General features: G+C 38.8%; 1 protein-coding gene and 1 non-coding gene across 2 annotated transcripts in view; one reads left to right on the forward strand and one right to left on the reverse strand.

Annotated features, from left to right (window-relative positions):
* Positions 1-24303, forward strand: part of LOC138366767 (ice-structuring glycoprotein-like) — a 103446-nt gene that overhangs the window by 7020 nt on the left and 72123 nt on the right. The window contains exon 2 of the mRNA XM_069328044.1: positions 14714-14821. Coding sequence (XP_069184145.1) covers positions 14714-14821 — 108 coding nt within the window. The remainder of the gene's footprint in view (positions 1-14713; positions 14822-24303) is intronic.
* On the reverse strand, positions 15583-15658 carry TRNAV-AAC (transfer RNA valine (anticodon AAC)). Its single transcript is given in 2 exon segments — positions 15583-15618; positions 15622-15658. It is a non-coding gene; the product is annotated as a tRNA-Val (tRNA).

Raw genomic sequence — 24303 nt, forward strand, 5'->3', positions numbered from 1 at the left:
TTCAAGTTCAAGTTCGTTTATTGAGATAAGAAAGAAATACATCTCAAAGGGATAGAGTAGCTTAGGCTATTTCTACCCCCCTATTGGACTTAGATAAATTATAAGTCATAATGTGACGTTCTATTTCGAGGACGAGATGAAAATGTAAAATTGTGGAGACAAGGTAGAACTTACCTTAAAACTGATCGTTTCCTGTCCCTCGAGGATCTGGACATACCTGTAATAGCATCAAATCGAATTAATTATATAATCAGTTGAAAAAGCTTCGATGCATTTCATTGCTCATACACCATATATATATTTATAATACAATCACCTCTATACCATCATATTTTAATCCATATAACAATCACCTCAGATAAAGGTAATTTTGGCGATTGTTTTTGTTGAGTTTAGGCCCATGACGTCAGTGGTGCTGGAAGCGCCCTCTGGCATTCACTTGAAGGGTAAAACGCATGGCCCGACGTCTCCTGACGTCTCCTGACGTCTCCTGACGAACACACACATCCCCAGGAAGCAGCCCGTGGCAGCTTTCTAACTCCCGTTGGCTGAAACTATAACGCACCTTGCGGCGAATATATCTGAGTATTAAGAACATACTAACCTTGCCTTGAAGGGTGCGGGCGCTGGGGAACCTGGCCTAACCAACCAACACCACCACAGAACAATGGTTTCGAAAGGAACGAATAATTAAAACACTCGCTACAGAGACGCGCCGACGGTATAGGTTAAGTAATAGTTGTAAATAAGAAGCAATAAGATGCTTATCTTAACATACTAAGAAGGTTAGGTGAGGTCGGTGTTTTCTATGAAGCTTTTCAAGGTAAACTAAAATATTCACAATCAATTAGTATGTCACATATGCCCTTATTAAATAAGCCAATATTGACTATAAGCAAGTGTGAGAACGGGTTGCACACACCAACTAATGACAATTCGCTGACTGCGTTCCAATATTACAGTAACCAGCAAATATAGCTCATTGAACACTCCAAGGTAGAATGAATAGGCTTCACTTCACACGTTAACGTTGTTCGCATCAAGGAACAACCATAACTTAAGCCTTAATGATCACATCAGCAGAAGTGAAGAGATCAATACCTTTTCTTTCGCGTTTTCAATGTATTTGCTCATTAACCAGCCCGTCATTATTAACAAAGGCCAAGGGTTCGTTAAACCAGCCGCCAAACCCCCTGTTTATGAACGAACAACGGTTTACACACAGCTAACAACTGCTTCACCCACGTATTACAGACACACATAATCGCCAACAGAAATTAAACACCTAACCTAAACTATGCCTATAACAGTACATTGAATTATTATTGTATAATTATATAAATTTATATAGTGAACAAACTTATTTTGATTGGGAAAAGTGGGGGAAAACTGCGTCTCGGGGTACCAGCTGCCCCCTTAAACGAGACTCACCAGAGGAAGAAATAGCCTAACAAATAGGTAGCCTAATAGTTTGAATTGACTGTTCAAACTATTAGAAATAGCCTAATAGTTTGAATTGACTGTTCAAACTATTAGAAATAGCCTAATAGTTTGAATAGTCTCAAACCCTTCTCGAGACGGTGGTTTAAACCCCGTTAGTAACTAGATAATGTTTCATCACAGTCCAGCCTTAAAACATCAGGCCGTTTTCATTAATAAAAGCCAAATGCTCGTTAACTCGGCTACCAAGCCACTTGTTTATGAAGGAAGAACGCTTTCTGCCCGCGACTCATATCAGATGACGTTCGAACATTTCTCGAAAAGAGCTTCGCTGTTCGAATTCTCCGTTCAAACTAACTCTCTGTAGATGCTTCACTTAAGTTTTACAAATGCAAATATATTGTTAACAGATCTTAAACACCTTCCCTACGCCTAAATATGCACATATTGGTATACAGAAAAACATTAATAAATATTCGAGAAAATCCTAATTTTGAATGAATACTAGTTTGAATGAATGATAAATTCCTCTTTGAGGACAACCCGTCCTCGACTCAAGTCCATTACATCCAGCGGTCGACCCCACAGACGCATTCATAAATTTTAATATGCTGTTCATTCAAAACGGGAATTTTCTCAAGTATAAATTAATATTATAATATTGTGCATATATAGGCATAGGTTAGGTTAGGTTAGGTGTTTAGGTTCTGTTGGCGATTATTTGTATTTGTAGTACGTGGGTGAAGCATTTATAGCGTTGTGATTCGAACAAAATTCGTCAGTGAAACACTTGTTCCGGATATGTTCATGTTCGAACGTCAGCAGTTGTGAGTCGTGTGTAAACCGCTTTTCATTCATAAACAGGGGGTTTGGTGGGTGCATGGAATCACTTTTGGATCTTTGTTTGGAGGACGGGCTGGATAAATTCCTCTTTGAGGATGATCGGTGAATGAACGAGCATTGCCTGAGGGTTCTGAACCTCTGACAAAATGCTTCATTAATTTCTTTCAAGTTCAGTACCTCTCTTATTATCTCACCCACGTAATTAGCGTGCAGATAATTCACTCTGTCTTCATAAATATTTGTTCAATGCCCGTTAATCCGGATCCCACCTCACCAGTTTAGGAAAGAAAAACACTACACACAGCTCATAACTGATGATGTTCGATATTTTTAATCTCGAACAGCCAACTCCTCACTCACATTTTATGTTCGAATCTCAATTCTCGAAATTCTTCAACCCACGTACTTCAAATACAAATAATTGCCAAAGGAAAATATACACAACCAAACTTAGGAAAACAACGAGAGAGAGAGAGAGAGAGAGAGAGAGAGAGAGAGAGAGAGAGAGAGAGAGAGAGAGAGAGAGAGAGAGATAAAGAGAGAGAGAGATGCAGAAAGACAGAGACGGAAAGTGACAGATGGAGACAGTGAGAGCTAGAAGGTAGAGAGAAAGAGAGACGAGAATTTAAATATTCAGGAAAGATATTACATTTCTCATATTATTCATGAGCTGGTTATTATTCAGATATTAAAATGTGACTGCGTTTACGTATATCCTGCTGCCATAAAGGTCCAAAATTTCATTATAATCCCAAAGCGCTGAAAATTAAATACCAGCAAACAGAAATTCGTGTAAAATAAATTTACATTACAGAATTTTACACCCCCAAAATCTTTTTTATATATGATAAAATGTGTATGATTGTATTTCACGTGAATAAAGACTTGAGAGCCATGAATGAGAACTTCTCGCTCGTAAGCACAAGTGCACAATGTAAATAGTTATGGCTATCGATATAGCCATATAGCCCTCGATATAGTACAATATCCATATATACTACATCATATATATACTTATATATATATATAAAAATATCATCATATATATACATCATATATATACATATATATACATCATATATATATATCCATATATACTACATATATCCATATATACTACAATATAAACAATCACCAAGCAAATACCTCCAACGACAAAATATAATTGAAAAAATTGCACAGGAAACTAAGGCTCTCTGATAATCATATGAATTATGAATAACCAGCCTAAAATAAATACTAACACTGAGATAATTTATCCTGATGAATGTCAACAAAATGAGGTGTTTCGCATATGCTCAATCTCCCACAATATTATACAATAATGTTCATTCTCTCAGAGCAAACAAACAGATGGCGTCATCAGCATACGACTTACATTCTGGGATAAAGTGTCCCAGGGATGTCTAAGGGTCAAGATATCTAAGTGTAACATTCCTTAGACGCTGACAAGTGTCTAAGGGATCTATGACTATGACTTCGTGGAATAATGTTTATGATAACAGGATCGTACGTGTTGTCGCTGGGAAAAGACGGGACACAAAGGTTGAATTTGGCCAACACAATCAAGCCATCTTAAACATGAGAGATTTTGACCAGTTTGTAAATGAAGCAGTAGACTGTAAATGCTGGTGAAGATGTTAAAGGAAAAGGTGTATTGAGGCTTTCCTGAGTTTTTACATTGTACTTTCCACGAACAAGGAAATTCATTTAAACATGTGGTGTTTAACGTCAAGGCACCGGCTACTGGTGGCGGGAGATTGATTAAATTTAAGCCACCCAAGAGGTGGCACGGGCATGAATAACCCGTAATGACTGGAAAGGTTATGGAGGGTCTGTGCAAGGCATTGAAAGTAGTTGACCAGACCACACACTAGAAGGTGAAGAGACGACGACGTTTCGGTCCGTCCTGGACCATTCTCAAGTCGATCACAATCGACTTGAGAATGCTCCAGGACGGACCGAAACGTCGTCGTCCCTTCACCTTCTAGTGTGTGGTCTGGTCAACATACTTTAGCCACGTTATTGTGACTCATCGCCTGCATTGAAAGTAGTGTCGATCACAGTGCCTATTTGACAACCATACAATGATTTCCAAACATAAACTCCTGGATGGAAAAGAACGAAGTGCTCCCGAGCTGAGGCTAAAGTCAGTATACGATGCAAAGCGTCCAAACGATGAAGACTCGAGGTTGAAGCCATACCGAATACACGTGAGACATAATCCCCAAATAAACTGCACTAGGGAGGTGCGCAATATGAAGAGTGTCCGTCTATCTGATCTATCTCGGAGCATGCAACGAGACTCAGTATGGTCAGGAGACAAGTTAGTGCATTCAACGTGCAGGTGATGAAGAAGGAACACCCAAGATAAGCATGCGTCCAATTAATATTGACCCGAAGAGATTGATTGATTGATGAAGATTAAGCCACCCAAAAGGTGGCACGGGCATGAATAGCCCGTAAGTGGTGGCCCTTTTGAACCATTACCAGTATCAAGAGCTGATACTGGAGATCTGTGGAGGTGCGACTGCACCCTGCGCGATGGGAGATGTCTCCTGTGGATTCGAAGAGATTGATTGATTGATGAAGATTAAGCCACCCAAAAGGTGGCACGGGCATGAATAGCCCGTAAGTGGTGGCCCTTTTGAGCCATTACCAGTATCAATAGATGATACTGGACATCTGTGGAGGTGCGACTGTACCCTACGTGACGGGAGATGTCTCCCGTGGACCCGAAGAGTTTCACACTGTCCTAATATACAGATTAACTTCCGCAAAGGCCTTAAGATAGGCCACATGCATCCTATCAATAGTCATAGACACAAAGTTTTCTAGTAGAGAAATAAAAGCAGTATTTAGTAAGCCTGGATGATACACTGTCTATCCCAAGTTGGAGCCAGCGTTAAATAAGGTTAAAATCCCTCCCGCCGCCCGCAAAGGGTGACACTGTCAACATAAAGTTTGGTATAAACTCGGTGGGGGAGAGAGAGCAGGTTAAAACCATAAAGGTCAATTATAAGAGACTAGCGTCCCGGGAGACATTTAATGGTGTGTTTTTGCGACTTTTACTTCTCCTGTCTAAGTAAATCGTATAAGGTATGCCGTCTCTAAAGGCAGACTTTCATATTGGGGCGATATTTCAACAAATGTGTTGTAATGTCACGTCAGAATGATAATGCGTGCGGGGAATTTATTCTACAGGCAGGTGACAAAGGTCGTGTCAGCTCAGTTATTATGGAATATATTTTGCAATCAGGTGAGGCAAAATTGAGGGAGTTGAGCAAGATTGTGGGGGAGAGCAGGGGGGGGGGGGAGTCAGACCAAACAGAGGGTAGGACAAAGAAGCATAGAACTCAGGTCAAATGACCGGAAGGACAAGGGGAAATGGACGTGAGGTCAAATAGAGGGTAGGGTAAATGAGCATGGAATTTAAGTCCAACATATCGGGACGTCTGCATGTTGGGGTTCTGCTGTTATCAATGTTGATGACACAGTTGATGAATTAATCGACTTGAGAATGGTCAAGGACGGACCGAAACGTCGTCGTCCCTTCACTTTCTAGTGTGTGGTTTGGTCAACATATTTCAGCCACGTTATTGTGACTCCTCGTCTTCATTTTGATGAATTATATTAACTGGGGCTAAATCTAGATAAGGAAAGTGGCAGACACTCATCAAGTGAGTTAATGAATGACAGTGGTAACCCTGAGTGTGCTCATTGGACGGACGTAAGTGCTGATAGGGTAATTGGCTGAGCCAGGCAACTAATTACTCAAGAGTTCCGGTATTATGACGGAGGAAGCCAAACAGGCTAACAGAAAAACGTCACTGATACGTGCAAGAGGACGCTGACGAGTACTCTGATTACCTGCCGTTGTTGTTTTATAGTCAGCCAATCTGAACAAAATCTCCACGTAGCACGAGCTATAGTGAACCCGTAATCGGATTACCTGTCCTACTATCATGTTATCCTGCTATCTACACCACACCTGATGTGGGGTCAAAACTGTAGATGTTACAGGTTTTGGACCCCTACGTCACCTGCCGCCGTGATACGCCATCATGGTACCGGTATTCCATGATGGCGGCGGCTGCTTATTGGCTGATGGTGGTGGTTGACTCTACACCGCCTCAGCCACCAATTATTATTTTAGGAGCCAAATGTGGCGAGTGTAAACACAGTCCGATGAACACATAAGGCGCTATATAACGACCTTACCACTATATCCCATTCCCGTATTTGGCTCCTATAGAAATATTGAGCTACGAGAGAGAGAGAGAGACAAGATCTATGGCTCACAGGTTGAGGTATGGTCTTACCTGAATAGGAAACGCGATAGTTAGAAAAGCAAATGAGAGTGAGGGAGCTTATTGTGGCTCCATACTAATGGAATAGATTTATACAATACGTGGCAGAAACTAGCAGCTTAGCATTGAAGCTCGAACTAGTTCGTTTTTGGTGTGATGTGATGTTTGTAGTGTGAGTGCAACCCTTCCTCTTAAAAATAACGTCAATATGCGCGCTATGGCCAAATTTGGACGTAATTTGAAATGAAATCGACTCACAAAAGTGACGTTCTGTTCCGTTTTCTGTTTGAGTCGTCCGGCCGACTCTGTAAGGTTAGAATAGGAGACTTTCAATTAACGTTTTTCATAACGTTTTGAAATTTTATGAGAATTTCCTGCCCACCTAACCTATCATAGGTCCCTTAACTTACTATTGCTGAAAAAAAATCCCAAATTTATTTTCATTTTTTTCAGTCTCAAATTACGTCCACTTTCGGCAATACGGGCCAAAAGCGACGTTATTTTTAAGAGGACAGGCTGCAGTGGGTTTAGTACAGTATTCTCGTCATTGTATATGATTGCATATACCGTGTTCATTATTTTCTTGTTTAGGGCTTCTATCCCTATGACTGGAATCCAGCATACGTATTATAATTTATACAACGTTTCGAACCTACAAGGTTCATTCTCAAGTGAGGAGACAGATTGATTGACTGATGAAGATTAAGCTACCCAAGCGGTGGCTTAGGGATATACTGTGTGCTAAGCGCGCATTTAAATCGTCAGTCCTTACTATGTAGCAAGGGCTTCTCTCCTATGATTTTTTTTGGGGGGCATCTGATTGAAGATGACAGGTCACGCGCCTCGTCAGCTTAGTCGACGTCATACCTGTGTACTTAGATTGAAGGCTACATCCTTCATGGGGGGGGGGCAGGTGTACATGTACACCATCTTCGACGGCTGTAGAGAGTTCTTAGTTGGCTTCGGGCAGGTTTTAATGAGAAGATCAGTGGTCTTTGTTTTATAGTATGTAAAGATGTCTATGTTTTGGTTAGGGGGTTTGGGTTGTTGCTCATTTACGGATTATTTATTTCCTTATTCTTTTCTCATTCGTATATTCACTGCGCATGGAGGATTTGCAATATAATTTTATTGGAGGTGTTGTGATTTCTGTTCTAGGTTCAGGATTATACCACCGGTCCAAGTGTCATCTTGTGGTAGTGTTTATCTCATGCTTACTGTTCACCAGTACTTGTTCACCAGTACTTGTTCACCAGTACTTGTTCACCAGTACTTGTTCACCAGTACTTGTTCACCAGTCATTGTTCACCAGTACTTGTTCACCAGTACTTGTTCACCAGTACTTGTTCACCAGTACTTGTTCACCAGTTATTGTTCACCAGTACTTGTGTTATCCTTAAAAACTCCCTACTCACGTTGCTCCATTCAGAGCCGTGGGTAAAAGGTCAACGAAGATAAGCATTGAGAACACTGGCTTTATATCTATAGGGGACCCTCACTCCTACAGTTTAGACATAAACCTGTGTTTGTTGGCTTGGTATAGTCGCTGGTGATCAGAGATGGTTCTGTTTTTTGTTATTAACACATCCAGGAAAGGCCGAGACTGTTATCACTATTTTCATGGTCGTGAGTGTCTAGAGTCTAGATAGCATTTTAGCAAGTTAATTCTTCTAGGTCTTTGACTACTACGAAAATGTTATTGGCTTAATGGAAGTATTTAGTTTTGGCTTGCTACAGAAGATGCTTTCTTCACTGTCATTAATAATGTATCTTAATAGAATACGTCCTTAGTGTTCACTAATCATGTATCTTAATAGAATACGTCCTTAGTGTTCACTAATAATGCATCCTAATACAATACATCCGTAAAATACACTCATAATGCATTTTAATAGAACACGTCATTTGAATGCAGTCATAAGATATCTAAATGAACTCGTCCCTTGAATGCACTCATAAAATAATGCATCTAAATAGAATACACTCCCATTGTCAAGCTTTCTCCAGATGCATTATTTCACTACGATCCCCCTCCCCCCTCAAAAAAAAAAGCGCTCAACGGATATTTTATTAGGCAAGGAGCTGCTCCCAAAAGCAGACAGATGCTATTGTAAAAGATCTATAAAAATTCCTTGCCTGAATGAATCTTGCGCTAAGGTGTCATGTTTATAGCTTTACGGCGAGCTGGTAATTGGCCATTCTCACTGTAACAACTATGTAGTACTTAGGTGAAGGCGCGCTAAAGGTCATTTCTCTTTTTGTTCTGTTTTTAGATTGTTCATTTGTTCCAGAAGCACAGCAAAATATGCATGGGAACATTTAAGTGGAGGGAGCATGCAGACTCGCTGTCATTGTTCCTGGGAGTCTCGGGACTCGAGTTTGCATACACAGTAGCTTATCAGCCCTAAAATAGGCATTTGTTGATTAGTTTTATTTTCATAAATTAGACATAGATCTCAGTCCTCGAAATAGCTTTTTTTTGCAAGACCTCGATTAATTTTCTCCATTTGCTATATAGTTGGATGGTTTAATGCCACAGTTTATTGTGCCGTGGTGCTTCTTGGGCATATTGCTTCAGTTCGTTCTCTCAGTTTTTCACAACGAAGAAAAATAAGCGGCGGTACCATGACCCGCGATACCCAAGTCACCCCCTTGAACTAATCAGCGCACGTATAGAAAACGAGGTTATATGTAAGTGGGTTCCTTTCACAGTGTATCTGTTATTGTGTTCGTTGGAAAACATTACACACACAAAAAAGGAGATGAATTAGTTGAGAGGACAGCTTCAAGCTGCTTCTCGAGGCCTTATTTACTGTGAGCACTTTAGTCCGGGGTGATAAAGGGACGACTGTATCTTTGAATGCACTTATAATATATTTTTTGAAGAACACTTCATTAGAGTGCATTGGTAAAATATCCAAATCAAGTGCATCTTAATGCCACACTTATTTGAATTTTATTTTCTATTGTACAAGTATCTGAACAAAAATTGTACAAGTATCTGAACAACTATTGTACAAGTAGTTGCAAACTTTGTAACCACGATACTATGGCTTACAGGTCATGTGATATGGTTGTGAGGCTCGAACCCGCGTATCCGTCGTGAACGTTGAACCACTGAACCATCACCCCTACCCCCCCCCCCTCCACACACACAGAAAACAACGGATTATGTCGGTAGTGTGGTTGTATATGGTACTCACCTACCAAACCAGGTCTACCTGCTGGACCAGGTCTCACCTGCGGGACCAAAGAGCCAGAGCTCAACCCCCGCAAAGACAACTAGGTGAGTACCTAATTGTGCTTGAGGGCGGGGGGTGGGGGGTGAGCTACGGCTCTTTGATCTCGCCTCACACATATCATTCAACTGGTTTACTGGTTTATAGGCCTATTGGACTCTATTATATCTACAATTGAAACTGTGTGTGGAGTCTGTCTCCACCACATCACTCTGATAGGTCATTCCATTTTGCTAACCACTCTGAAACTGAAACAAAAAAATCATTCTAATTTCTTTGTAGCTCATTTGGTCATTACGTTCAGTTTGTGTCCCTTTGTTCGTGTTTCACCAGTGGTAAAGAAGCTGTCTTTATCTGCCCTGTCAATTCCTCTGAGAATTATGTAGGTGGTAATCATGTCTCCCCTTAACTCTTCTGTCTTCCTGGGACATGAGGTTTAATTCCAGTAACCTTTCCTTGTAACACATACCTCTCGGTTCCGGAACTTGTCTGGTGGCATACCTCTGACCTTTCTCTAACTTCATCTAGTCATAGACTAGATATGGACTCCACACCGGAGCCGCATACTCTAGGTTTGGTCTGACATATGTGGTATGCAAGGATCTGAATGATTCCTTACACAAATATATAAATACAGTTCTTATCTTGGGCAACCTAGAATATGCCGCTGATGACATCCTTTTGATGTAGGGTTCAGGAGACAGATATCACACCGGATATCACACCTGTTGATATCCGGTGTGATATCAACCCCCAGGTACTTTGTGTAGATAGAGTGACTGTGAAGAACGGCTGGTGGTAGATTGGTTGTAAATGACGTGGTTAATAGTGAAATTATAACAAAAGGATATCATCTGAAATGCTGGTTTTGAAGTAAGATATAATTTGTAAGTTGTTGTCAAAGTTGTAATCCTCAACAGTGTGGCTGGGAAGCGAGTTGTTCTCGCTGATAGTGTGATTTTCAAAACTGTTGTCGTTGGCGGTATGTCTGTAAAAGTTTTCTGTCGAACATACGTTGTGAAGGATGTCAACCACAGTTTGCTTGTAAATGATGTCGTCGATATTTTGGCTGAAGTGAGTGAGGGAGATTTGATGATTGATGAAGATTAAGCCATCCAAAAGGTGGCACGGGCATGAATAGCCCGTAAGTGGTGGCCCTTTTTGAGCCATTACCAGTATCAAAAGATGATACTGGAGATCTGTGGAGGTGCGACTGCACCCTGCGTGACGGGAGATGTCTCCCGGACCAAATGGTGACCAAATGGTGAGTGAGGGAGGTGTGGGCTGGTTGTATGAGGGGGGGGGGGGGAGAGGTTCTGCTGAAGTGTATGAGAGGAGGTGTAGGTGTAGTGTGTGTGAGGGGAAGGTGTGACTTGAGTGTTCAAGTGTGGCTCTGTTGTAGTTTCAGGCCATCCCGAGTGACTGGGTTGGACGAGACAGAGAAGTGGATGTTGCATAACTGGTTCCAAGATGGAGTTCGCCGCTGGATTATTATTATGGAATTGCCTTGCATTCTCTTGTGAGTTTAAAGACACATATCAAGACGGAACTTTATTTTCGTATTTCCACTTCATTCGACCTATGAAAGACTGTCGGAAATTTGGATTCTAAGGAATTATTGTTGATATTCTTGGCTTTCAGAGGGAAGTTTGATCGTGACATCAAGGAAGGGATTAGAAGGGTAACAAGTTCTCATTCATTAGAAGCAAGTCTCCAGGTATGGTAGTCAAACAGCTTTGGCTCTCTCTTTCTCTGTGTTTAGAGAGAGTAAACTGATAGAAATTTATTCTACCAATTTGTGCTCAGCCAAAGACATGTTAATATTCTTAAGAAAATCAATGTTTACACTCGTTCTGAGATGTATCTTGTCTTGCTTCAAGATGACTCCTAACTCTGTACATTCACCAACTCCCTTTCCAACTCTAAGATCACATAGAGCTTGTCTTACGTACTCATAAACAAACTCTCTTGCTCAGAGATCACTTCCAACTCTCTCTTTGTGTGCACAACATAACACTCTTTTCTTCCAAGATCACAACTATCTTTTCCCCAACCCTCGCCACCCCACTTTCTGACTCCTAATTTCTAAAGTCTCAGTCTGCCACCTTTGAAGTCTTTGCCAAGCTCGTTCATTTACCATTCAATCTAATGGGCGTTAATAGTTAATAGAGCTTCGGCGTTACAAGCATGGGGTCCAGGGTTCGAATCTCCTACAGCCCAGGTGAATGGAAGGATTATAGCTGTATTATGAAGGGGAGATGGATGACCTTGCTCCACACAGAGGTGAAGAAGCCATATTCCCACATCCCCAACTCCTTCAATATTGTATGCGAATTAATTACTTAAATTCGCCTTATTGATTTGTGAAAAATTTACCAATTTGTCTCTTTTTTCAGGGATATAAATTTCAGAAAAAGGGATTTTTTCAGGGTGTTAGATAAAAATAAATGAGATGGAACATCAGAGTGAATCACGTTCAAACATTTGATGTAGAGAACATGTTACAATTAGTACAATTACACTTTCGACTTACAATTAAACACCCCTGGTTCGATCCCCCGGACGAGACTGAGACGGGTGAGAATATTTCCTTTCACCTGATGCCTGCGCTCGCTTAGCATAAAATAAGTATCTAGGAGTTAGACAACTGGTGTAATTTGCATCTTGGGAAAAGCTCAGTAGTTTCACCTAGAGGGAGCCACGATACTAGCCTAAATACAGGCTTCCTGACCCCAACATCGATAACTTGTGATAACTGACCCCAACATCGATAACTGGTATGAAGAGTATCATCATCATGGCAAAGCTCATCAAATATAACTCACGATTTTGAGATGACAATTAAATGATCTTGTGATCTCTCAGATTAGAGCAACAAATGTCAATTGATCTATTCTGAGACATATTTTAATGATCAGAATTTCAATGCGTGTGACCTTATCTCACCCTAACAAAACGAGAATATTATAGTCCTCCACATCAATGACTGTAATATATGTAACGTTGATACAATGGTTCTGTAATATATGAAACGTTGATTCAATGACTTTAATGAATGAGATTGTAGAGAAAGCTGTAAACGTCTGCATTATTTACAACCTTCGCGATGGTAGTGTGAATAACATTGTCCTTGGAAGTTTGAATTAAATGAATAGGGATGGTCATCGTAGTATGATTTACAGGTAACGTTAGCCAAGATAGTATGAGTTTAATATAAAGTTGATCAGAGTAGTATGAGTTATTAACCATTTAACACATAAATCATAGTTATTAACACTGAACTCATATTTTTTGCCTGGTGTTAATTAATGTTAGCTACAATTCTCAACTCTGTTTAGTTCTTGCAATGATTAACACTAAACTACATTTAGTGTTAATCCTGAAATCCTCAATAATGTTTTGTGGACTCAAATGTATAACGAAAGGAATTCTTGGTATACAACGATCTAATAACAGGATATGATGCAAGATAAAGGGTTCCTGTGCCACCACATCACATTATAACAGACCTAGAATGTAAATTTATTTGTAAAGATATCCTCCGGAAATCTTTAGATCCTGGAGGTAGTGGCCCAAGAAGCCCGATCGATCTATCTCCACGTAGACACTGACAGGTTATGACTGATGGATAAGTATGATTATCTGCAAACTAAGGGCAATCTTGTAAGACGTTTTAAATACGAATTTTACCATATTACAAATAATCTTGAATCAGGGGCCTTGAATAGTGTGGACTACAAGAAGTAATTAATTCTTTCAGTCGAAAGGAAATAGGACCACAATTATAAATAGTAATTGTTTAAACTACCCTCGTTTTTTCCTCGAGATATCTTGGCATTCAAGTCCAACAATATAATTACAGTTACTTATAAGAGATATTTTGTACACGTAACAATGATGGATTTAAAAATGAATCTACAAACGACTGGGGTAATCCTCAGAATTTTCCTGTTCTCAGCTTGTTATGGTCAACAGTTCAAAAATGGATAAGTTAAATTGAATATGTATATCTTGAGCAGTTAAGGCCAATTAACGAAGACGATTCGAGGCAAGCCATGTGATCCACGCCTCTCTGCACACGACTAAAAAGGATGCACTGACAAACAAAAAATTGTGAATTGTGTTCCCCTGACACGTAATTTTCTCACTGCAGTGAGATCAGGGACTTTTAGTGTCGACGAAGGAGACTTGTGGCTGACACCTCAGTTCCCCGATTAACTCTTTAATTGAAAAGTGTAGGTGTTTGAACTGGGCGTAGTCTCTCTTCCCTAACTCGACTAATATACAGGCTCCCAAGCCCTTTGGGATCTGACCTTTCTACCTTGGGTGTAAATGCAGGCTTTTGTCTACCACTTTGACTCCCCAAGTACTCTCAACATACTGCTCTGATTCTACATCAATAATATCTCTACTACTCATCCAGATTCTTAGTTCCTCCTCTGTACTTCTATTTACGTGGGATCTGTTTCAAACAGTTGTTTTCCTCGTCAATCTTTTTTAATTAGCTTTTAAATAACATGGGGAGATCATGTCATTCCCGTTTGCTCTCTCTCTTTCTCTCTTCTTTCTCATGTTCATTAGTTTCTTAAAATATTATGTTGGCTCTGGTCTCTCACCATCTTCATTTCTACCAGTGACCTCTCGTTCTGCTGCCCTTCGCAGCAGAACGCAGCAGCAGAATATACCATAAGTCAGCCTGGCATATTCGTTTAGTCAATTTTTTAATAAAATTATATATATCGGTACTCTGTCATCTCTGTTTCTTCTTTTTCGTTGCTTGAGGTGAACCAGTGATGTATTTCTCCTCGTGTCTCAGGTCCCTCAGCTCAGGAACCACCCTTGTTAAAAAAATTAACATTTTATAGATTTTTTTCCCCCAAGGGCTGGTTCCATGCTGGCGCTGCATACTCAAGCGCGGCACTTCTGTAGGTGGCATATTGCGCTCAGAAATCACGGTTGTCGATGTTCGTGAAGGCTATATGGAAGTTGGTAACTTTCACATGTACTGCCAATGTTATCTTGTTCCTCTAATTGTGCCTTTGGACTGAGCATGATATCATGCGGGAAGATTGATCTGCGGTCCCAGGAATGACTTTCCACTTACTACAGTTCTGTTGCATCTTCCTTCAATACAATGTATGTCATTGACCTTCAATACCTCCTTCACTAATTCCCTCAAATTTCCAGATGACTTTAGTTAAAAAAAATGTCACCCTGCATCATTATGACTTAGCTATGTCTCTTGCAGCGATGTTGTTCCTACAAAATATTTCGCATTTATCTAATTTATTTAGTGCCTTTAAGACCCTATATAACGCAATCATGTTTCCTCTTTGCCCTTTCCTATATAATGTAATAAGATTCAGGTTCTCTCAGTCTTTCCTCGTATTTCAGGAATGAATATTAAAGAATTATTATGGCATGTTTTTGAACACTCTCAAGTATGGTCTTGTGCTTTTTTTGGGCGACGGTTCCGTGCCTCCAGAAATGTTTGCCAGCTTTGCCTATGTTACTCTTGACACTTTGTTTACATGGGCCCGTGGAGAGAGAGACTTGGCCATATGTATACTGCTAGATGTACTGTGTGTGTGTGTGTGTGTGTGTGTGTGTGTGTGTGTGTGTGTGTGTGTGTGTGTGTGTGTGTGTGTGTGTGTGTGTGTGTGTGTGTACTCACCTAGTTGTGTTTGCGGAGGTTGAGCTCTGGCTCTTTGGTCCCGCCTCTCAACCGTCAATCAACAGGTGAAAAGTATTGTGCTCACCAGGGATCGAACCTGGGACCTTCTGTGTTGCGTTAGACAGATGTGATAACCACCACACCATGAGCACGGGTGTGTGTGTGTGTTTGTGTGTGTGCATGTGTGTGTGTATATATGTGCGTGACTATAAATCAAGGTTACATCCAAGCATGACGTACGAGAAAAAGTTAACAGAAAAAACACGAGTGAAATAAAACAGCATTTCAGGTCAAAACAAGAAACCCGTTGAATATCTCCCACACAACACAAGCTTATCAACGTTAATAGTGACCAACCAGACCTGCAATAACACCGAATCGCTACAAATAACCCATTGTGCTCTTAAACAAGGCCCCACGTGGACAGATCAACACGGCTGATTGCCAGCAGCGCCCCGAGATGTACCTAGACAAAAACTGGTCTTGTGTGCTGCTGCTGGAGTCAGAGACTAGCATTATAGTCCTCCTGTGAGATCTCGAGATGCCTTCTCTGGAGGCTTCGTTACACACGCTACCCCAAGGTCGGTTTTGTTTTAAAGTTGTCTTTTATACTCACTACAGTTAGAACTAATTATGTCCAGAGTGCTTCAATATGCAGATGAATAGATTTCAAGATATCTTAGTGTTTGTTGGATATATTATATTATATATTATATATATATATATATATATATATATATATATATATATATATATATATATATATATATATATATATATTAGTATATTTTGGTAGCAGTCTTTCCTGTAGACATATATTATTAAATATGACCGAAAAAGTAAGATTAATAATTCTAACACGAATTTTCTTAATCTTTCGTACATTTCTTTTCACTGCTGGTGGTAATTCAAAAATCAATTCTCCAAAATTCATTTTTATAGTCTCTAATTTAATTTCTAGTCTAGACTAGAATTAGAAATATATATATATATATATATATATATATATATATATATATATATATATATATATATATATATATATATATATATATATATATATATATGACAGTGTCAGACCACGGAGGAAAATTGAAACAGGAATTTCCTTAAGTACTTTCGTTTATTAATACATCTTCAGAAGGAGTACATTAATATACGAAAGTACTTAAGAAAATTCCTGTTTCAATTTTCCTCCGTGGTCTGACACTGTCATTTTTAATCACGTGTTTATTATCGTGATATACACACACACACATATATATATATATATATATATATATATATATATATATATATATATATATATATATATATATATATATATATATATATATATATATATATATATAGAGGGGTGGTAGGAAAAGAGAAGAAAAGATTAAAGAGTTCAGTGAGAATCCACAAGGTATTCTCTGAATACTCTTTAATTTCTTCTTCGAGGATGTGGGTCCCTACAATTGCACCAGAGGTATTACTCCTATATATATATATATATATATATATATATATATATATATATATATATATATATATATATATATATATATATATATATATATATATATATATATATATACTCCTCACCCCTGAAGGATTCGAACCCAGACAGCCAGGGCTCCATGGACAATACCTCTAGACCACACTGACTGTACAAAAAAGCATATTATGAGTGAATACATTCAGAGTGGTGTACTCTGAAATTCTCTGCAATCAAAAATATAATTATGCTTAAAGTTTCTTTTGTAGCAGTATTTATTCTCTTCTGAAGGTTTTAAGTGAAAGAGCTGAGGTACGAGACTTATGTTAATTCAATCCTGTATTTGGAAGGTGAGTTTTCCTGTATGTAATCTTTTTTTTTTTACTGTAATATTAGTTATAATTACTGTTATCAGCATTCATTATTTCTATTTATAAGTTTCATTATCAGTAATTTTGGCTTACACGTCATATCATATGGTGATTGCAAGTTTAAATTTAACATTTTTGGTAAATTGATCTGAATATTTGGGTGTCCAGTCTTAACCATTGCATTATATTTATTTAAATGTTATTGTAGGTGATATTAGTGTACTTGAAATTGATCGAATAACATTATATTTAATGTCGTCTGTCTGATAGTAAAGTGTAATAGCTCGCGATATATAGTCTGTTTACATTGGTAGTTTGGTCTCATATAAAAATATAACTTGAGAACAGGCCTACCACGACCAGATAGTTTATAAAGGATTTAATTAAGGCATTTTATTCTTTACAAGAATAAATAGTAAAAACTTGCACAATTTCAAACCTTTTGTATTGAATTCAAAATGGTGTCGAAGGGAGAGTGAGTGAGGAGCGGTCCAGTAATACTGCCGCTGGACTAAAATAAAATTTTTAATGATAAGCAGAACAAATTCAATATTAAATATAAATAATAGCCAGAACAAACTCCGATTTTTAATGAGTTTCCAAGTTGACAGACACTTGCCATATTAACCTACTCTCTGGAACGTTGTCATCAGTATTCTCTCCCAAACTATAAAATACTGTAGCAATATTCTAAATTATAACATAGCTCTTTTTTCTGATTTTTAATACTTATTTGATTTATTTGTCATTTACAACAGCAGATCTAATCCGCTTCTGATATCTCTAATATTAAGTTATTTGGACTAAAGAAAATAATTCTTAATAATATGTCTTCCTAATCTCTCTCAGAAAAACTCAAAGCTATGATTTAGAGAATTATAACCTATCCACTTAAGACCTCGCCGCCTCTTAGATTACTATGGAAGCAAACTACGTATCTTCTGAACATCTTACGAGCTTCGGAGCGCTACGAGATTGCACTCAACCCAAGGTCATTAACCTCGTATAGTGCTTTCAGAGGTCGTAAACTCAAGTAGTAAACACAGACAAAACCGCCATTATCGAGGCCAAGAGGTACAAGGCACTTACGTGTCCTCTTAAATGGACACGTATAAGTGCTCTGTGAATCCTGATATTAGTGTTCTCCTAGATTAGTGGTATTAAAGCTTAGTATTCAAGGCAAGTGTTGAAGAGAGCTCCACAGGAGGCTGGCACATCTATCAATGGGGCAGTGTACATCTATCAATGGGGCAGTGTACATCTATCAATGGGGCAGTGTACATCTGTCAATGGGGCAGTGTACATCTATCAATGGGGCAGTGTACCTCTATCAATGGGGCAGTGTACATCTATCAATGGGCTTGTGTACATCTATCAATGGGGCAGTGTACAGCTATCAATGGGGCAGTGTACATCTATCAATGGGGCAGTGTACATCTATCAATGGGGCAGTGTACATCTATCAATGGGGCAGTGACTTACACAGTCAGGCCCAAGATCTTCACTTGCGTTTGTGTCTGTGAGGAAGAAGACTTTTTGTTAACTATTTCTTTCCAAGTGAAACAGTAATTCATGAGAGTTACTATAGAAACCCTTAATGTGTATTATATACATTATAGTATGGAAATGTGTGTATTAATCATCTTATTAAAAACATTGTTTTTAATTGATCAATAAATAATGGATTCAAAGAGTACAAACCATTAATTATACTCAGATTGTATCCATTGAATATTTCTGTTGAAGCAGATTCAATAAATGGGAGAGAGATCTTCATCAGCAAATTGCAAAAAAAAAAACATTTTTAAACTTTCTGTTGCTAGACCTGCCTCTTGTACCTTCCTGGAAGTCTAGTAAACTATATCGATCAAATATTAGATCATGTAGACTGTAAACCGCGAAACACTTTAGAGTGTGGAGGCAGGAGGCCCCCAGAGTGAAGCAAAAAGAGCCTTAGCTTGTGTACTTTGAGTCCTGGTCGATACCTGAGCTCTGATACGAGCATAATCAAAAACAATCTCGGATCATCATACCAACTCACAATGGCTACTACACAGTGGCAAACATCACGTTAATTATTTAAAAAAAATAATACTCCTTTTTGTTGCAATAATAACAGTTATAGGTCTATAATAGCAATTATAATGATAGCGGAAATAAATAGAACAAAATATACTCCAAAGTCTGACCTTAAGTTTGACGTAGGAGCAGTATAGGTGTAACCCCCTCACTACTTCCTTTCCCTTACTTCCAAAATACCTGCCTAAAAATAGCGAAATCCACCCGTAACGACCGCTTGTTGGGGGTTCGCGAGGGGGCAGAGCACTAGTCCTCGCTTCTTCTATAATTATCGTCTCCATTTATGTCTCTCTTGTTGTGGAGTAATGTGTGTTATTAAGGTAATTATCGCGAGTTAACGCTAGACCAGTATGACTATATAACACTTGGGGATACGAGGACAAGCAGCTGGGATACGAGGACAAGCAGCTGGGATACGAGGACAAGGAGCTGGGATATGACGACAAGGAGCTGGGATACGAGGACAAGCAGCTGGGATACGAGGACAAGCAGCTGGGATACGAGGACAAGGAGCTGGGATACGAGGACAAGCAGCTGGGATACGAGGACAAGCAGCTGGGATACGAGGACAAGGAGCTGGGATACGAGGACAAGCAGCTGGGATACGAGGACAAGGAGCTGGGATACGAGGACAAGGAGCTGGGATACGAGGACAAGGAGCTGGGATACGAGGACAAGCAGCTGGGATACGAGGACAAGCAGCTGGGATACGAGGACAAGCAGCTGGGATACGAGGACAATGAGCTGGGATACGAGAACAATGAGCTGGGATACGAGAACAATGAGCTGGGATACGAGAACAAGCAGCTGGGATACGAGGACAAGCAGCTGGGATACGAGGACAATAAGCTGGGATACGAGGACAAGCAGCTGGGATACGAGGACAATGAGCTGGGATACGAGAACAATGAGCTGGGATACGAGAACAATGAGCTGGGATACGAGAACAAGCAGCTGGGATACGAGGACAAGCAGCTGGGATACGAGGACAATAAGCTGGGATACGAGGACAAGCAGCTGGGATACGAGGACAAGCAGCTGGGATACGAGGACAATAAGCTGGGATACGAGGACAAGCAGCTGGGATACGAGAACGAGGGGGGTAGGTAGACGGATTCGAACAAAGGATGATCAAGATTTGTAAATATTTCCCTACATTCATAATATAGCTCCCAGCCGCCTTGCATATGGTCTATAGTCAATATAGTCAACAATCTAAATAGCCTTTAGTCTGTATATAAACAACATTCTAGATTGTCTATACCCTATTGTCAGCTGTGAGTTGCTTAATCCTTCAATACAATAAAAGAGATTTTATCCAAACCATTTTGTCAAGAAAAACAAGTTATCCTCAACTTATGTGCTAATGCTGTCATTGTTTTGATTATGTGATTTATTTAAGAATATAATAGGGGTATGTTGACCAGACCACACACTAGAAATTGAAGGGACGACGACGTTTCGGTCCGTCCTGGACCATTCTCAAGTCGATTGTGATCTCTCACAATCGACTTGAGAATGGTCCAGGACGGACCGAAACGTCGTCGTCCCTTCAATTTCTAGTGTGTGGTCTGGTCAACATACTTCAGCCACGTTATTGTGACTCATCGCCTGCATAATAGGGGTATACCATGCACCGTTGGTTACAGCACCGTTGGTTACAGCACCGTTGAGGGTACAGCGAACCTCTGTTACATAATAATTATGGTCACTCACCTTTCTGACCTCAATAATTTGATGATTAATAATTACTCGGGGAGACACGGTCATTAGCGTCGCCGGTAATCAATACAAGTTCCATTTATCCTGTATGTTAATTATACGACAGAGAAAATTATAGTATGATTTACAGAGGAGCTGTCGCACGCGCCTGTGATCTTGGTGCAGGCACAGCGCTGTGGATCACCAAGTATGTGATTCGTAATTAACTTGGAAGTTCTTTCACCAGGATCTGAGTCGTCCCTGCCTTACTAGGACCTTGCCAGAGGTCCTAGTAAGGACCCCTGGCAAGGGGTCCTATCCTTCTCAAGACCTTGCTAGGTTCTTTCATGATGGCCCTGCCTGGTTCTGTCGTCATAAACCGGGTTTTCTCAGAACCTCCTGCCTGGTTCCGTCATCAAATCATTTTCAGTTTAATTCACCCGGACCCAAACTCACCCCATAAATCATGTAGTTTGTATCAACAGGAAACCACTTCTCTCCAGAATCCTGGTAGTTCTCTCACTGGGGACCCTATGTATTGGTCCTTTACCCAGGTATCTGGCAGTTCTCTCTCTCTCGCTTTAAGGTATATATATATATATATATATATATATATATATATATATATATATATATATATATATATATATATATATATATATATATGTGTGTGTGTATATCACGAAAATAAACACGTGATTAAGAATGTGACAATGTCAGACCACGGAGGAAAAATGAAACAGGAATTTCCTTAAGTACTTTCGTATATTAAATACATCTTCAGAAGGTGAAGGTGACCTTCTGAAGATGTATTTAATATACGAAAGTACTTAAGGAAATTCCTGTTTCATTTTTCCTCCGTGGTCTGACATTGTCATATATATATATATATATATATATATATATATGCGGAAAATTGTAAGGTATATATATATATATATATATATATATATATATATATATATATATATATATATATATATATATATATATATGTGTGTATATCACGAAAATAAACACGTGATTAAGAATGTGACAATGTCAGACCACGGAGGAAAAATGAAACAGGAATTTCCTTAAGTACTTTCGTATATTAAATACATCTTCAGAAGGTGAAGGTGACCTTCTGAAGATGTATATAATATACGAAAGTACTTAAGGAAATTCCTGTTTCATTTTTCCTCCGTGGTCTGACATTGTCATATATATATATATATATATATATATATATATATATATATATATATATATATATATATATATATATATATATATATATATATATATATATATATATATATATATATATATATATATATATATATATATGCGGAAAATCCACAGAGAAATATGAAATGAGGTGAACGTTTCGGCTCTGTTAAAGCCTTTGTCAACACCAGACTTCAGTCTGGTGTTGACAAAGGCTTTAACAGAGCCGAAACGTTCACCTCATTTCATATTTCTCTGTGGATTTTCCGCATAAAATGATCAGTGTTTTGTGATCGTCAATTGCATATATATATATATATATATATATATATATATATATATATATATATATATATATATATATATATATATATATATATGGCGCATGGCCCCTGGGGCAAGACGCATGGCCCCTGGGGCAAGACGCATGGCCCCTGGGGCAAGAGTGCCTTGGAATTTCTCAAGGAATTGGGGTCCAAGCTCATTGACGTCACCAGAGACCCAAGGGCTTCCAGTTTTTTATTTCAGCGTCTCAGTGTGGCGATCCAGAGGGGAAATGCTTGCTGCGTCCTCGGTTCCTGTCCAGAAGCGGAGGAGCTTCAAGAGATCCATAACCTTTAGGCATTTGTCTTGTATGTTTTGTAACCTTTAAATACACAATAAAGGAAAAAAAAAAAAAAAAAAAAAAAAAAAAAAAAAAAAAAAGGGAAGGGGGTGGTAGGAGAAAAGCACACAGAAACTGTATTGGAGGGGACCCACATTCCCTCCAATGCGTTATGTGTGGTTTCCTCCGAGGCTATGGGTCCCCCTTCTTCCAGCCAGAGGTGGTACTCCCTTCCCTATTGTAATATATATATATATATATATATATATATATATATATATATATATATATATATATATATATATATATATATATATATATATATATATATATATATATATATATATATATATATATGTCGTACCTAATAGCCAGAACGCACTTCTCAGCCTACTATTCAAGGCCCGATTTGCCTAATAAGCCAAGTTTTCCTGAATTAATATATTTACTATAATTTTTTTCTTATGAAATGATAAAGCTACCCTTTTCACTATGTATGAGGTCAATTTTTTTTATTGGAGTTAAAATTAACGTAGATATATGACCGAACCTAACCAACCCTACCTAACCTAACCTAACCTATATATATAGGTAAGGTTAGGTTAGGTAGCCAAAAAAAGCTAGGTTAGGTTAGGTTAGGTAGGTTAGGTAGACGAAAAAACATTAATTCATGAAAACTTGGCTTATTAGGCAAATCGGGCCTTGCATAGTAGGCTCAGAAGTGAGTTCTGGCTACTAGGTACGACATATATATATATATATATATATATATATATATATATATATATATATATATATATATATATATCAGGTCATATGTAGCATTACAGGTTCATTAATTTGACAGGAATAAATTCTAAGCATAGAAATTTCAATTTGTGATGACGTAATTACATGTAATTTTGATTGACTTCTGCCTCATTTTGTGTAAATGTCATGTTTAATGTGAATAAAAGATCTTCACCTCTTTTTCACATAACCTTAATGTATTTAGGAAGATTTATTTTAGGTGGTGTCTATTAGTTTTTTGTGGAGTTAGCGAATGTTGTGTTATCGCCTGCCAAATGAACTGCATCATAGTTTGCTTGTCCAATGGCCCCGATGCTGGGTAAGATCACATAAGAGATCATCGAACCCGCGTAGACAGAACCAAAAAAACAACAATGACCGGATTAGACGGTCCGTGTGACAGTGTCTCAAGCAAACCTATTAATTTAGAGATATTTGGACTCTAGTTGTCTTGTAAGACGATAACAAGTGTGTTTTGAGAGTGCAGCTTTATCTGCTTGAGCCTAAAGCTTTGTCTGCTTGAACCTAAGGCTTTATCTGTTGTTGTTGTTTTAGATTCAGCTA

This window comes from Procambarus clarkii, chromosome 20 (assembly GCF_040958095.1).
Source record: "Procambarus clarkii isolate CNS0578487 chromosome 20, FALCON_Pclarkii_2.0, whole genome shotgun sequence".
In the NCBI taxonomy this organism is placed as follows: Eukaryota; Metazoa; Arthropoda; class Malacostraca; order Decapoda; family Cambaridae; genus Procambarus; species Procambarus clarkii.